Source organism: Lampetra fluviatilis, chromosome 36 (genome assembly GCF_964198595.1).
Source record: "Lampetra fluviatilis chromosome 36, kcLamFluv1.1, whole genome shotgun sequence".
NCBI classification, from domain to species: Eukaryota; Metazoa; Chordata; class Hyperoartia; order Petromyzontiformes; family Petromyzontidae; genus Lampetra; species Lampetra fluviatilis.
Genome location: NC_136310.1, coordinates 8,647,215 through 8,661,795, shown reverse-complemented (window position 1 = coordinate 8,661,795; position 14,581 = coordinate 8,647,215). Strand labels below are relative to the sequence as shown.

The 14,581-nt window shown below is 57.4% G+C and overlaps 1 protein-coding gene across 1 annotated transcript; it reads right to left on the bottom strand.

Annotated features, from left to right (window-relative positions):
- Positions 1–954: 954 nt before the first annotated feature.
- On the bottom strand, positions 955–6,586 carry AP5B1 (adaptor related protein complex 5 subunit beta 1). The gene is given in 3 exon segments (XM_078873324.1): positions 955–4,223; positions 4,225–5,065; positions 6,318–6,586. Coding segments are annotated over 3 exon segments (3,540 nt in total). The 5' UTR covers positions 6,417–6,586; the 3' UTR covers positions 955–1,623.
- Positions 6,587–14,581: the final 7,995 nt, after the last annotated feature.

The following is a 14,581-nucleotide window of genomic DNA, read 5'->3' as shown; positions in this document are numbered from 1 at the left end:
GACCGATCACCGGAGCGATCAATCAATCAATCGACCAATCAATCAACCGACTGACCAATCAACCGATCAACCAACTGACCGATCAACCAACCGACCAATCACCAGACCGATCAATCAACAAACCAACCGATCAACCAACCGACCAACCAACCGATCGATCAATCAATCAATCAACCAATCAACCAACCAATCAACCAACCGATCAATCACCCAACCATCAATCAATCAACCAACCGACCAATCAATCAATCAACCAACCAACCGATCAATCAGCCGATCAACCAACCGACTGATCGACCGACTGATCAACCAACCGACCGACCAACCGACTCCCAAGCGGCCCCAATCTCGAGCCGACGGGGACTTCACGACGACCACGACGCGTCTTTTAAGAAACCTTCCGCGATCGGAAAATCTCATCACAGTGCAAAGTGAAAAAATCATCTCCCACCACCACCACCACCACTACTGCTGCTAACAAGGTGGTGAGGCGGGGAGGGGGGGGATGTCAAGTCAGCGAAGTGGACTTGCAATCCGCCGGGGTTCTTTCAATCCACCGGCCTCCGTCCACCAAGCAAGGACAACAATTGGGTACAAAAACACAAGTCAAGTCGATCACAGTTTGGGGTGAAATTGTACGCTTCTCTCATCCATTCCAGGATGTCTTCGCCAGCACGGAAGAGTAGGCCAAATACCCGCTCGGAAGAGAGGGGGGGGGGTGGGGGGGGGTCTTGTTCTCTCTCACGGAGGTACCTTCCACCAGCGGTGGTGTGCGCGAGCTATTGCAGGGCTTGCGCCTCTACCTTTGTTTTTACCGTTGTTGATTTAGATTCGTGCTGCGATCGAGAGCGACGCTCCAGGGAGGATGTTCTTCACTCATTTTTAAAAGGCGAGGGGGGGGGGGCGAGGGGGGGGGGCGAGGGGGGGGGCGAGGGGAGGGGGGCGAGGGGGGGGGACCCACCCACCCACCGTCGCCGATAAGACATCGTGAGTTCGAGGGTCGCCACAAACATTTGAAGCCACTGGGGTTTGCAACGGCGGCACGATGACGATGGTGGGGGGGGGGGGTGTTCACTACTTGCGTGTTGCCGGGGGGGACCGCTCGTCAGAGGGCCGCACGCCGGGGCCAAGGAAATTGATCGGCGCTGCGGTGGCTAGGAGATGTTAACTCCCTCGCCTGGGACACAGGAGGCCGTGGATTCGATCCTGACCCCGAAGCCTGCTGTGTATTTAGAGTGTCTCGCTCGCTCGCTCTCTCTCTCAACGTGTGGATTTTTCTCCGGGGGTCCTCCGGTTTTGGTGCGCCCTCCACATTTAGAATCAGCGTCGCGCGTTCAAGACAATGTTGGCCGCCGTAAATGTCCACGCGATGACGAGCCACTTCGTTGGGCTGTCGTTTGCGACTGCCGGGTCACGTCCGACATGCGGCTGTATCGCTCGGTGGGGAGCTAAGCTGGTAAAATAAATAACTCCCAAATCACGGCCACCTTGTCGTGAAAGACCCAACGCAGAAGATCCCCCCGGTTTGATCTCCCACGATCAACCCTGGCAAGAAAAATATTTGACAAAATCTGCCGACGAAATGGATTCGCAGCGGCCCACGGAGAGGCTCGAGAAACCCTTTCAGAGGCCGTCGCCCTTCACCGTCGCCACCCTCGCCAGGTGCGAGCCAATCAGCGGCAGCAGCCTCCAGTCGTCGGTCGCCACGGTGACGAGGACGGACACGGGACCGCCGCCGCCGCCCTGTGGTCCCAGAGCGCCGTCGACGCGCACCAGCACGTGCCTCCCGGGGGGCAGCATCATGGCGGCACGGAACGCTGGCCGACCGGCGGGGCCGCGGGCGCACGCCGGCACGGCGAAGCGGCGCAGGCCCCGCTCCAGTCTCTCCGCGACGGCGCCGTCCTCGGAGCCGGCGCCTCCGCCGAGGCGCAGGACGCTTTGGGCGCAGGCGACGGGATCGACAGCGTCGGCGTCGTCGTCGTCGCGGTCCGAGACGCGGGACCCGTCGGAGGCGGCCGCGGTCGTGAAGAGCGCCCACAGCTCCTCGAAGAGCCGCGAGCGTGCGCCCGGCGACAGGGCGGGCGCCAGCGGCCGCAGGAGGCTCGTGAGCGGCACCGGCAGCGCGGGCAGGCGGCACCGGCACGTGCGGCCCGTCCCGTCCGCGAACACGGCCGTCGGGGCGAGCGTCACGTCGCGGTACCGGCGGCCGCTGCCGCGCGACCAACTCGGCCGAAGTCTCGCCGTGACGACGGCGCCACCGCCGCCGTCGCCGGCGGGGCCCAGGTAGGGCAGCCGCACGTCCTCGGCGCGGGCGCCGACGAAGTGCAGCTGCACGGCGTACGCCCTGCCGTGGCGCCGGGACCAGTCGTCGCGCAGGGCGACGCGCAGGCCGACCGGCGCCTCGTCGGGCCGGCCCCAGCGCTCGCTGCCGCCGGCACCGCCGTTCTTGTCGCCGCGCAGCCACCCCAGGTAGACGGGCAGCGCGGCGTCTTCGTTGATGTCGCCGTCGCCGCCCGCGCCGGCGACGTCGCCGTCGCCGCCGTCCCGGTCGGGGTCGACGAGCGCCAGCGCGAGGGCGGGTTCCGCGAGCGGTACCAGGCACGGTACTTCAGCGATCGGCGAGGCCGGAACCGGCACCGCCGCGTCGTGGTGGTGGTGGTCGTGGTGGCGATGACGGCCACACCGCGCCGCCGCCGACGCCGCTGCCGCCGCCGGCACGGCCAGCAGAGCGCGGAGCTTGGCCGGCGAGAGCGCAGCCTGGAGCCCCGCGAGCGCCCCGGCCCGGTCCCGCACGTCCACGTCGCACAGCGGCGACCGCGCCAGCGCGAGCAGCAGCCGGGACAGCAATGGCCTGGCCACCGCGTCGGCGGCACCCCCGCCGGGCCTCGCCAAGAGGTGGCGGCACACCGCCAGGATGCCGCAGCCGCCCGCCCAGTCGCCGAGGACGCCGGCGGCGGGACCGGCGTCGTCGGCGGGTGAGACGAGTCGCAGCAGGAAGAGGAGCGTGGGGGCGGCGGGCACCCGCGGCTCCCTGGCCGCGCGCTCCAACACCGGCAGCTCGTAGGGCAGCCGCTCCAGCGGCCGCCGGGGCGGCTGGCTCCGGGAGCCGGAGGTGGCGCCGACGATCGCCTCCTGCAGCGAGCGCAGCAGCAGCACCGGGAAACCGTCGCCACCACCGCCGGGCGACGCCGGCGACGGCGGCGACGCCGATGTCAACGACGACGTGGACGACGACGTGGACGACGACGACGATTCTAGCGCCGTCGCCGCCGCCAGCGCCTCCGCTGCCTCCTCCTCCTCCTCGTGCTGCTGCATGCGGTCGACGAGGCGAACGAGGCGGTGAGCCAGGCGGACATCCTCCAGGAACGCGTCGAGGAGAAGCTGGCGCAGCCCGCGGAGCGCCGGCGCGTTCTGCCGGAAGTGACGAAAGTAGAGGAGCGCCGCTCCGAAAAACGGGCAGGGCACGCTGCGCTGCTGCTGCTGCTGCTGGTGTCTCTTCTGCTGCTGCCGTTTGTTCTGCTGCTGCTGGCGTCTCTGCCGGGACCGGCGGGGAAGGTCCGACGCCATCGCCCGCAGGCAGCCCAGCAGGCGGTCGGCACCCTCGCCGGCGCCGCTTCCGCCGTGCGCCTCCCCAAAGTCGTCCTCGCAGTGGATCAAGCAGAGCAGCTGGAACCGGGAGAGCAGCAGGGACGCCGTGCAAGCGCCGTCTTGTCGCGACGACGACGGGGAGAGCGGAGGACAGCCCTGGAAGACGGTCGGGAAGAGGCTGGTGGCGACTGCCGGGGTGAGCGAGAGCGGCGCGCGCTCGGTGCCGCCCCTGCCACCGGCAGCACCGTGGCAACGACCGCCACAAGCGCCGGCACCGTCGCCACCGCCGGCTGCATCCCGACCAGCGGCGTCACCTCCGTGCCCATCAACCCCACCGCCCGCGCTACAATCTGGACCGACGCCACCACCGCCACCGGCGTCACTACCGACGCCGCCACCGCGGCACTCGCAGCAACCAGCGTCGTCGTCGTCGTCGTGAAGCGGCGAATTCTCGGGGAAGCGCAACAGCCACCGTGACGCCAGCAGGCGGGCGCCGTCCGCGGCGCCGGCGCCGGCTCCGGGGTGCGTCGCCGCCACCGCCAGCCTCCGCGCCAGCAGCGCCTCCTCGTCGGGCGCGAACAGCGCGTCGCCGAACGCGCGCTTCATGAGCAGCGCCGCGGCCACCAGCGGCGGCTCGCGCGAGGCCATCAGCCGCAGCAGCTGGGGCTTGAACACGACGGGCGGGACGCGGGCCGCGGAGGCCGCCGCGGCCAGGCGCCGCGCCGCCAGCAGCTGCCGCGGGGGGAGAGAGCAGCGGCAGGCGGTCCAGCACGGCCGCCATGGAGGCGCGCGTCTCGGCGCCGGTCGCGGGAGCAGCGTCGCTGCCACTCCTTGTGATCCCGCCGACGCCGGCAGCCGTGCCGTTTGCGAGCACGAGCGCCAACAGCGCCGCCACGCCCACCGTCGTCCCGGCCGCCGGCGCCTTCAGCTGCTCGCGCTCCTCCCAGAGCAGGCCGGGGAAGGCCGCCTCGAGCTCCACGAGGCCCTCCAGAGCCACCCTCCTCAGGGGCGCCGGCGCGACGGCCCCACGCTCCGCACCTCCCCTCTTCTGCTGCTGGCGCTTCTGCTGGTGCTGCGAGCTGGCCACGAGCTGCAGCAGGGTGGACGCGGCATGAGACAGCACGCGAGCTAAGGCCGGAGCCGCCGCCCGCCGATCGTCGTCTCCGTCGTGGCTGGAGCCGACGCTCGCCGGGGGATGCGACAGCACCAGCAGCGTGGTGAGCGCCAGCGTGGCGTGCACGCGCAACTCGAGGTTTGCCGGCGGCGACGACGACGACGATGTCGAAGTTGCTGACGGAGAGGACACCAGCGACAGCAGAGCGGTGATGAGTTTCTGGGTCGCCTGCCAGTCAGCTGGTGTTCCTTGACCCTCCACCTCCTGACAATGGGGATGGGGATGATGACGACAATGCTGCTGCTGCTGCGCTGGTGGCAGGAAGGACTCGGGGAACTCTTGCAGGCGGCGCAGGAGTTGAAGCTGTTGGGCGAAACAAAAAGGGGTGGATCGGGTGAGGGCAGGGCGGGGAGGAGAGGAGAAATGGCAGGGTGAGCACGCAAGATTTCATTCGAATGAACCACGGAGGGGCGGTCAAGGGAGGGATTGCGCCCGGTAAGACGTCACCCTCGCAGCAGCAGCGGCGGCGACTTTTGGCTGCTGGCCATCGAACAAAGACGGCGGTCACTACATCGCACGGCGCGTCCCAGATGTGCTTCTGCGGCCGTCTGGAACGCTCTCTGTTCCGATATTCGGAAACCACTGGGAGCTACGCACTTTGAAATCATCTCTATTGACGAAATAAAATTGTTTTTGGTCCTTCACCCGCGACTCCGATGAGCGTGGTTGGCTACGTGCGGTGCGTAAGAAGTACAGTACAACACAAGCACGTACAACACACCAACGAGTTGGGGGCATTGGTTTCAGGTTGGGCGCAGGTGCCAGATGGATTATTACGCCCCAGGATCGTGCGATGGTGATGATGTGGGGGCCTTCATCCTGCAGTACACAGACCACGCCTCGTGACGAGGCCTTCATCATCCTGCAGTACACAGACCACGGCTAGTGACGAGGCCTTCATCATCCTGCAGTACACAGACCACGCCTCGTGACGAGGCCTTCATCCAGCAGTACACAGACCACGGCTAGTGACGAGGCCTTCATCATCCTGCAGTACACAGACCACGCCTCGTGACGAGGCCTTCATCCAGCAGTGGACAGAACACGGCTAGTGACGAGGCCTTCATCATCCAGCAGTACACAGACCACGCCTCGTGACGAGGCCTTCATCATCCTGCAGTACACAGACCACGCCTCGTGACGAGGCCTTCATCCAGCAGTGGACAGAACACGGCTAGTGACGAGGCCTTCATCATCCAGCAGTACACAGACCACGCCTCGTGACGAGGCCTTCATCCAGCAGTACACAGACCACGGCTAGTGACGAGGCCTTCATCATCCAGCAGTACACAGACCACGGCTCATGACGAGGCCTTCATCATCCTGCAGTAGACAGACCACGGCTAATGAGGCCTTCATCATCCAGCAGTGGACAGACCACGCCTCGTGACGAGGCCTTCATCCAGCAGTGGACAGAACACGGCTCGTGACGAGGCCTTCATCATCCTGCAGTACACAGACCACGGCTAGTGACGAGGCCTTCATCATCCAGCAGTAGACAGAACACGGCCCCTAGTGGACCCTGCTTGGGCCTACCAGGCCCCGGGCACTTTACCTGAGCCTCGGCGTTGCCTGCTTTGCCCGCCGGCGACGGCGCGAGGAGCATGGCCAGCGCCGCTTCCGCAGGCGGCAGCGGGCGCGTTCCGCCGCTCATCGTCGAGCGAGCGAGCGAGCGAAGCCCAGTTGCGATTGGAGTTTTTTTAAAGTCAAAAGGTTAATTTTGATATATTTAAAACATTTATTTTTTACTTGAAATTCGGCGTTTCCCTTTGCGCGTCCGAGAACACCGATTTACTCTTTACAAATAATAGCAGGACCGCCACTGCATTTCCCACCACGGACAAGCGCGCCCCGACCGCGCTAACCAATGAGACGCTTCTCTGCGGGCGCCGATTGGTCGCTTGGGGGAGCACGTGACGTCGTTCCAAAGCGGGGGGCGGGGGGTGAGCCAATCGGAGTCGGGCGGTGCTTAAGCGTGGTGGGAAATATAATTGGAATGGGCGGGGGTCACGTGCTACCCCCCTCCCCCACCCCTCCTCTCCCCACAGCATGCATTAGGCAAACCTTGACCAAAAAGTGACCGAAACGTCGTGATTTTTTATTTTATTTTCATTCATTTTGATGTTTTACCTACGTGACTTTACCGAAAAAACCTAAGAAGATGACCTAAATCACTTTCCGGACCGCAGGAATTCTTATTCTTTGGGTCTTTCGGTAAAGTCAAATTAATGAAAATAAAATGAACACGACGTTTCAATCACAACACACAACACAAACGATCCTGGTGACGATCGCTTGTGTTGTGATCGAAACTTCGGAGTTTTTTTTCATCAATTTTATTTTCATTAATTTGAACCCATCTAACGGATTCTAGACTTGAAGCTTTCGTGACTGCAAGGATTCATATTCTTAGATTTGTTTTCGGTAAAGTCACGTAGGTGATACAGCTAACGTGCTGTGACGGTTCCACCTGAAGACGGAGGCTTGTGTTGCCTCCGAAACGTCGTGATTTTTATTTTATTTTTTTATTTTACTTTTATTAATTTTAATGTTTTACTATCTAACGGACTTTACCGAAAGAGCCAAAGAATAAGGCACGCCTGTCAACCCATACGGTTTACCTCGTATTCTTATACAGGGGAATTGAGTTTTCAGGTCCATACGGCGTACAGCCGTTTCAACACGGGCAACAACAAGAATCATTGTCGATTTGTTTGCGTTCATCTCCTTGTGATGGGACTTTGTAGGATGAACGTTGAGATTAATAAGGGCACGGGGCGACCAATAAGGTCTGCATTGGTCTGTATTAAGGTAGGGCACTGATAAGGGGTTGACAGGTATGCTAAGGCAACGCAGCAGTGAGGTCTATTGGGGTGGCTCGCACAGCCAGAATAGGATAATTAAGGGGCCGTCCATAAATGACGTCACGCGATTTTGGACGATTTTTGACCCCCCCCCCCTCTCGTTACACGGCGTCACAAAAAGTCAGACCCCCCTCCTCAAATATGACGTCACAAAGCTCTGCCCCCGCCCCCCCCAAAATAAAACATGCTTCAAATCGCCTTAAACTATTGTCATTGTAGTGCGTATTTAATGTGGCGCTGCACTCTGATGTTGTAGGAGAAAACATTTATTAAAACGTCTATTTAATTAAGTTAAACGTGTTGTATATATTTATCTAAAGGTGCGCATTTTTATGTGACGTCACATTTCTCAAACCCCACCCCCCCCTCGTCACACATCGTCACAAATGTCTGACCCCCCCCCCCATGTGCGTGACGTCATTTACGGACGGCCCCTAACACAAAAATGTATCGGTTCATATTCGTTAAATGTGCGTCATAGAGCCACCTTCAAAGTCTCGGGGGCATTCCTCCGTCACTAACCCAGGGCCAGAATGAAATGCATTTTGGAATTGTCTGGCTCGCGGAGCCAGGCTGAATGACGTGAACACATCTCACGAATCAAGAGAGTCAGGCTCAATCATATTCAGAATTACTGAGGCTCACGTGGGCAGGCGAAGGTCCTCTTAGGTTTGTTGTGGTTCAGCTGGACGTGGGTTCAGGTATAGATCAAGCTTTCTCGTGGTTAATGATGCTGAATGAAAGGCTCCTAGGGTCAGACTAAGGCTCCATAATTCGGCTTCTTTGCCTTGTGCTCGCTACGCTGTAGAATCGCCTGCCAGCTAAACATTCCCACGTCATAAGTCACTTTGTTGAGCTATCGTGTGTGGTCAGGTCGTTTCTAAAAAAATAGCTAATTACTCAGTGGGCCTTACCTGGTCAAATAAAAATTGTTTATCATCGTCGTCGTCTCTTTCCCCGCTCCTCCCCGAAGCTCTTACGATAACCCTGTTCAATTCAGGATGTGTGTGCCCTCTTTATTACAATATTCACATAGTCGTTTGTTACTGGCCGTTTGGCGTTTGGGAGCAAGTGATGTTAACGCGTGGCTCGGTGGCGAGATGTTAACTACTTCGCCTGGTATACAGGAGGTCGTGAGTTCGATCCGGACCCTGACGCCTGCCGTTGTGTATTTGGCGTTTGCGGTGTCTCTCTCCCCGTGGTCGTGAGGATGTTTCTCCGGTTCCTCCGCCTTTCCCCTCCACGTTAAGAACCAACATCCACGTTTCGATTTAAAGCTTTCGTGACTGCAGGGATTCATCTTCTTGGTTCTTTCGGTAAAGTCACGTAGAAGGGAAGTAATAAAATAATAAAAATAAAACAAAATAAAATAATTCTCACCTGAATACGGATGCTTGCGTTGTAGCCGAAACGTCGTGAGAATTATTTTATTTTATTATGTTTTATTTTTATTATTTTATTACTTCCCTTCTACGTGACTTTACCGAAAGAACCAAAAAGACAACATCCACGTGTTGCGAGTATTTGGCTGCAATATATCTCCACGTGATCAGCCACTTCGTGGGGCTGTCATTTGTGATAGCCGGGTCGATTCTGAAAAAGAGCCGTATAGCTCAGAGGACTTTACCTGGTAAAATAAAATCATATTTTAGCTTTTAGATTAGTTTACTACACCACAGGGTGATCATCGGGTGGCAATCATGATCAAATTTTTTTTTTAATTGCTCCACGATGCCGCTGCTGCTTCTTGTGTTGGCAGTGGCGCACATGCACAGACGACTTTAACAACTCCAAGGCGTTCAATCTGGATGTGAAGCTTTCGTGATTGCAGGAATCCATACCACGGCATCTCTCTCCCACTTCAGTAAAAAAAAAAAATTCTTGCCGTGGTTTTCCCACCTGATGATGATTGCTTGTGTTGCAATCGAAACGTCGTGATTTAATGTATTTTATACCTACGTGACTTTACCGAAAGAACAAAAGAGTATCCAACACGTGCATTCACACCTCTGCGGCCTTCAGAGTAAATATATAACAGGTATACTCTTAGTTTTTTCGGTAAAGTCACGTAGGAAAAAAATGAAATTTAAATTAATAATAACAAATTAATAATAAAAAATGAAATTAAAATTAATAATAAAAAATTTAAATTAATAATAAAAAATGAAATTAAAATTAATAAAAAATATTTTGTATTCATTTTAATTTAATTTTTTACCTACGTGACTTTACCGACAAAACTAAGAGTATGAATCCTTGCAGTCACGAAAGCTTCAAATCTAGAAATATAACAGGTGGACGTTTCGGGCAATGGCCCTTTGCCGTAGCCGCATTTGTCCAGAGAGACGCGTCAAGACTCGGCGAGGCACTGCGCGTGCACAGATGTGTAACAATGTCTTTCTTTAATGCAAAACAATAATATAATAATAATGCAGCAAACAAAAAAACGCACACAGACGCGCGGGATATTACAACACGATAACGCCCGAAGGTCACAGCAAGGCCGAAACACACCTGCTTGGCTTAGTCTTAAATAGAGCCGTAAGTGGACGGGGGTGGGGGAGGATAACCACGTGCGTAGGAGGAGCGACGGAGAGGGTTTCTGTGGCCTCGCACCGAGGGGAAGGCAGCAGACCGGTAAGGGAGGGTTTGGTTTGTCCGTCGCTGTATATCCGCCGACGACAGACCACACTGTCTGGGAACATTCTCATTAATTTACATTTCTAATACGAGGCCTCCCATAAAAGTGTGAATCGCTCCGTCTGCCTGGGCCCCTTCGTTATTTCTGTTCCGAGGAAAGGTTCCTGACTCCCTGCCACAAACCGTCACGCGTTACATATATGTGTCTCTTGCCCTGTTATTGGCGGTGATGTCGATGGGAGCGTTGGGTCGTTGTCAGACGGAGAGTGGCGCTGCGAACAGCAAAGGGCGGTTGGTTAATGAGAGGCACGCTGTGTGTGTGTGCTCTTTGAGGGCGATGGACACAACGGTTTTAACTTGGTGGATTCGGTTTTATTTGTTTTACAATTGTGTGCAATCATCTTGTCTGTGCGTCTTGGCCGGACAATTGGGGCAGAGATTGAAAGGTGTTCGAGAAAGGTGGCGGGGATTCAAAGTCGGTGAGATCTGGAGAAAAATGGGGAGGAAACCCAGCAGTTAAATGGGGGGGGGGGGGGGGTGGGGGGGGAATCTGATTCTTTTTCATTTCCAGGGAAATTGGAGAAAAATCTGAGACATTCCAGAGAAATCTGAAGAAAAGTCATCCGGGGCCGAAAGACATCTGAGCATAATCAGGTAAAGTACAGAAACAAATGGTGAAACATCTAAGAAATCGCATTAATTTGAGCAAAGTCAGAGAAAATCCAACGTGATCTTGTGAGAGCCAAAACTCATCCAACGAAAAATGAAGTTGAAATCCAAGAGAAATGTGGTGAAACCGCGGCCTCACATGACCTGACCCCCCCTTACCCCCCCTTACCCCCCCCCCGTGCCCTCCCACGTGTCCACAGCCGGCGGCTCTCACGGTGAGAGCCACGCGAGCCGTGAGCTGCGAGCGGCGAGACGAGGACGTCCCCCCACGGCGATCAGAGCCGTGGGGGGACATCGATGACGACGACGACGATGATGAAAATGACGACGACGACGATGATGATGATGGACTACGTAGAGAAATAACTCGCGCTCCATCGAGGGCACTGCACTCGACGTATGATGTGGGGGGGGGGGGAGCTCAAACGTCTAGTTCTGTCGATCCACTCCGCGGCAGTTGAACACGTGGCAGGAGGCTTTCGCGACAAACTTCATCCATGAGAGTTTTTTTAAAATCCTTTATATTAAATTTGCTTGCTTGCTTGCGTGCTTGCTTGCGTGCTTGCTTGCGTGCTTGCTGGCGTGCTTGCTTGCGTGCTTGCGCGCTTGCTTGCGTGCTTGCTTACGACCGTGCAAATCTTTCGGTCGCTTTTTAACCCACTTCCCGTGATCCAATCGAGCTGACGTTTTGCACACAGACTCGTTGTGCGTGACAATTAATTTTCGTGAAAATTTTTTCCCAAAATTTTACACTGTTTAGGGGATTTTTTAAAAATATTTAATTACCAATTGCTTAATGCTGGCAGACAATCATCTGACCCATAGGTGGCAGCCATCTCAAGCCAGAGGACGAGAGGACTCTAGCCGCCACGCATATAAAGGATTTATAGTGAAACACTTTGTTTTTACGGGTTAATTTTTTTGGGGGGGTTTAGATCGCGTAAATATAAACGCGCCGTTAAAACCCGCCACGACCCGAGTCCGACGTTTCGCCAGTAATTACAACTAGCATCATCAGGCGGACAGCAGCTCAGTGGCGTGGGGGAGATGACGGAGGCCAAAAGCAGCGAGACGACGACATCTCCTGTGACCCCCGAGAACGACCGAACGGTCTTGCGACGCACGGACGCGTCAAAAGGGGCCAATCGACGCGGCCACAGGCGTTGGGCACGCAGCACATTGCGGAGCGACGGCTGTGACGGCGAGAGCAGCGACAATGACGCACGAGGAAGCTAGGGTTCAGAGAGGCTTTGGGTCCAACAGCTCTTGCGCGTTTGATTGTGGTCGGCAAGAGTGGCGGAGGGACGTCGTCACGACGTTTGCCGACCTTCGATTGGCCACCGAAGGGCTTCGCTCTCGCCCTCTCGCCCTCTCGCTCTCTCGCTCTCTCGCCCTCTCGCTCTCTCGCTCTCTCGCGCTCTCACTCTCTCACTCTCTCACGCTCTCACTCTCTCCGTAACGCATCGGCGTGCGGTCAGGGTTGATTTTTGCGCCGAGGTTAGAGGCGGCTGCCGCACAAATATCCGGCGACACAACGAGTGGGCAAAACACGCCACGATTTGTCGATTAAAAACAACAACAAATCGTCAGAGCTGCCTCTTCCCCCCCCCCGCCCCACCACGAAGCGGACACGTGGACCGGGCGGCCGAGGTGCTTGCGCAATGTACAGAGGCACCGCAGCCCTGCGAAATGCCTTGATCAGGCCACCGCTGGCTGGAAGGCCCCCCAGCTATTCCGAGCGGAGAGCTCTAAGAGGAGGGAGCGCTCGGCCAAAAAAAAGGGGGGTCCCGAGTAAGCCGCGGTATTTTTTGGGGAATTCCAGGGCAACAAAAAAATAAAAAATCGCCGTGTCCCGAACCGGGACACGGACGACCTCTCCTCCTCCTCCTCCTCCGTGCCGTTCAGTGGCCGCTCCAACCCCCCCGCCCCCTCTCCCCCTCTCCAGTACAGCAGCAGACAGCCGTCAGTCCTCCCACCACCCTCCTCGGGGCATCCTCGCAACTCTCAACTCCCCTCGGTCGATTGACTCTCGTCTGCATCATCGTCGTCGTCATCACCATCATCAACATCATCATCATCACCTCCTCTTCGCATTCACACCGCACCTCACCCTACACCGTCGCTCTCCGCCAACATCGTCAAACTGACGCTCATCTCGTCTTTAGCCAGGCATCGACCCGGTCGGCTCTTCGAACGCACCCAATGTGAATCGCGGCCATCGCAGCCGCTAGCGAAGTCGTCGCAATATACTTTCGTAGAATACATTTGAGCGGCGGGTGATTAAATACGGTACTTTAAACTTTCCCCCCCCCCCCCCCCCCCCGTACGGTAACCTATAACTTCTTTAAGCTACATTTTAAAAAGAAAAATCGGAAAGAAAATGCTGCTCTTAGCGCGTTAAGGTTTGGATGCGTCAAATAGGCGAACGTATATCAATCTTAGCGTCAGGTATAAAATAAATAAGGTCCAAAGGGAAGGCACTTGGCTCATTAAAGCATCACAGTGGTTGTGTTCCCCTCCTCAAACCCCCGCTACCCCTCCCCCCCCTCTAGAAACGCTTGCCCATTCGGGTGAGGGGTTGCCACCTTTCCCACAACACAGAGCAAAACTCGGGCAGAGTTCCTTTAAGCAGAGCTCACCAGTCTCGGGTGGGTACCCGGGACAGGTGGCAACCCGGGTGGCTCGTGTCGCTACCACAATCGAACAATCGAACGTTGCTGAAAGAACGTCACGCGCCACACCCAGAGAGGGTTCTCAGCCGCCACGAACTGCGCGGTTCACTGCCATGACGACTTTCGACGCAGCCGCCACCGGTTCTGGACCTCGGCACAGAGTAGCGGCTCAAAGACGCCAATTCCAATGGGTGAGCGAGTGGGCGGGCGAGTGGGTCAGTGAGCGCGTGGGTGGGTGAGCGTGTGGGTCAGTGAGTGGATGGGTGAGTAGGAGGGCGAGTGGTGTGGGTCGGTGAGCGAATGGGTGAGCGAGTGGGCGGGCGAGTGGGTCAGTGAGTGAGTGGGTGGGTGAGCGTGTGGGTCAGTGAGTGAATGGGTGAGTAGGAGGGCGAGTGGTATGGGTCGGTGAGCGAATGGGTGAGCGAATGGGTGAGCGAGTGGGCGGGCGAGTGGGTCAGTGAGCGAGTGGGTGGGTGAGCGAGTGGGTCAGTGAGTGAATGGGTGAGTAGGAGGGCGAGTGGTGTGGGTCGGTGAGCGAATGGGTGAGCGAGTGGGCGGGCGAGTGGGTCAGTGAGTGAGTGGGTGGGTGAGCGTGTGGGTCAGTGAGTGAATGGGTGGGTTGGAGGGCGAGTGGTATGGGTCGGTGACCGAATGGGTGAGCGAATGGGTGAGCGAGTGGGCGGGCGAGTGGGTCAGTGAGCGATTGGGTGGGTGAGCGAGTGGGTCAGTGAGTGAATGGGTGAGTAGGAGGGCGAGTGGTGTGGGGCGGTGAGCGAATGGGAGAGCGAGTGGGCGGGCGAGCGGGTCGGTGAGTGTGTGGGTGAGTGGGCGAGCGAGTGACTGGGCGAGTGACTGGGCGAGTGACTGGGCGAGTAAACGAGTCGGTGAGCGTTGCCACCTTATTCACAGCTCAGACCAAACTCGGGCACATTGTCTAGCCACCCACGAGGTCTGTTGTCAAAAACCGTGCAGCA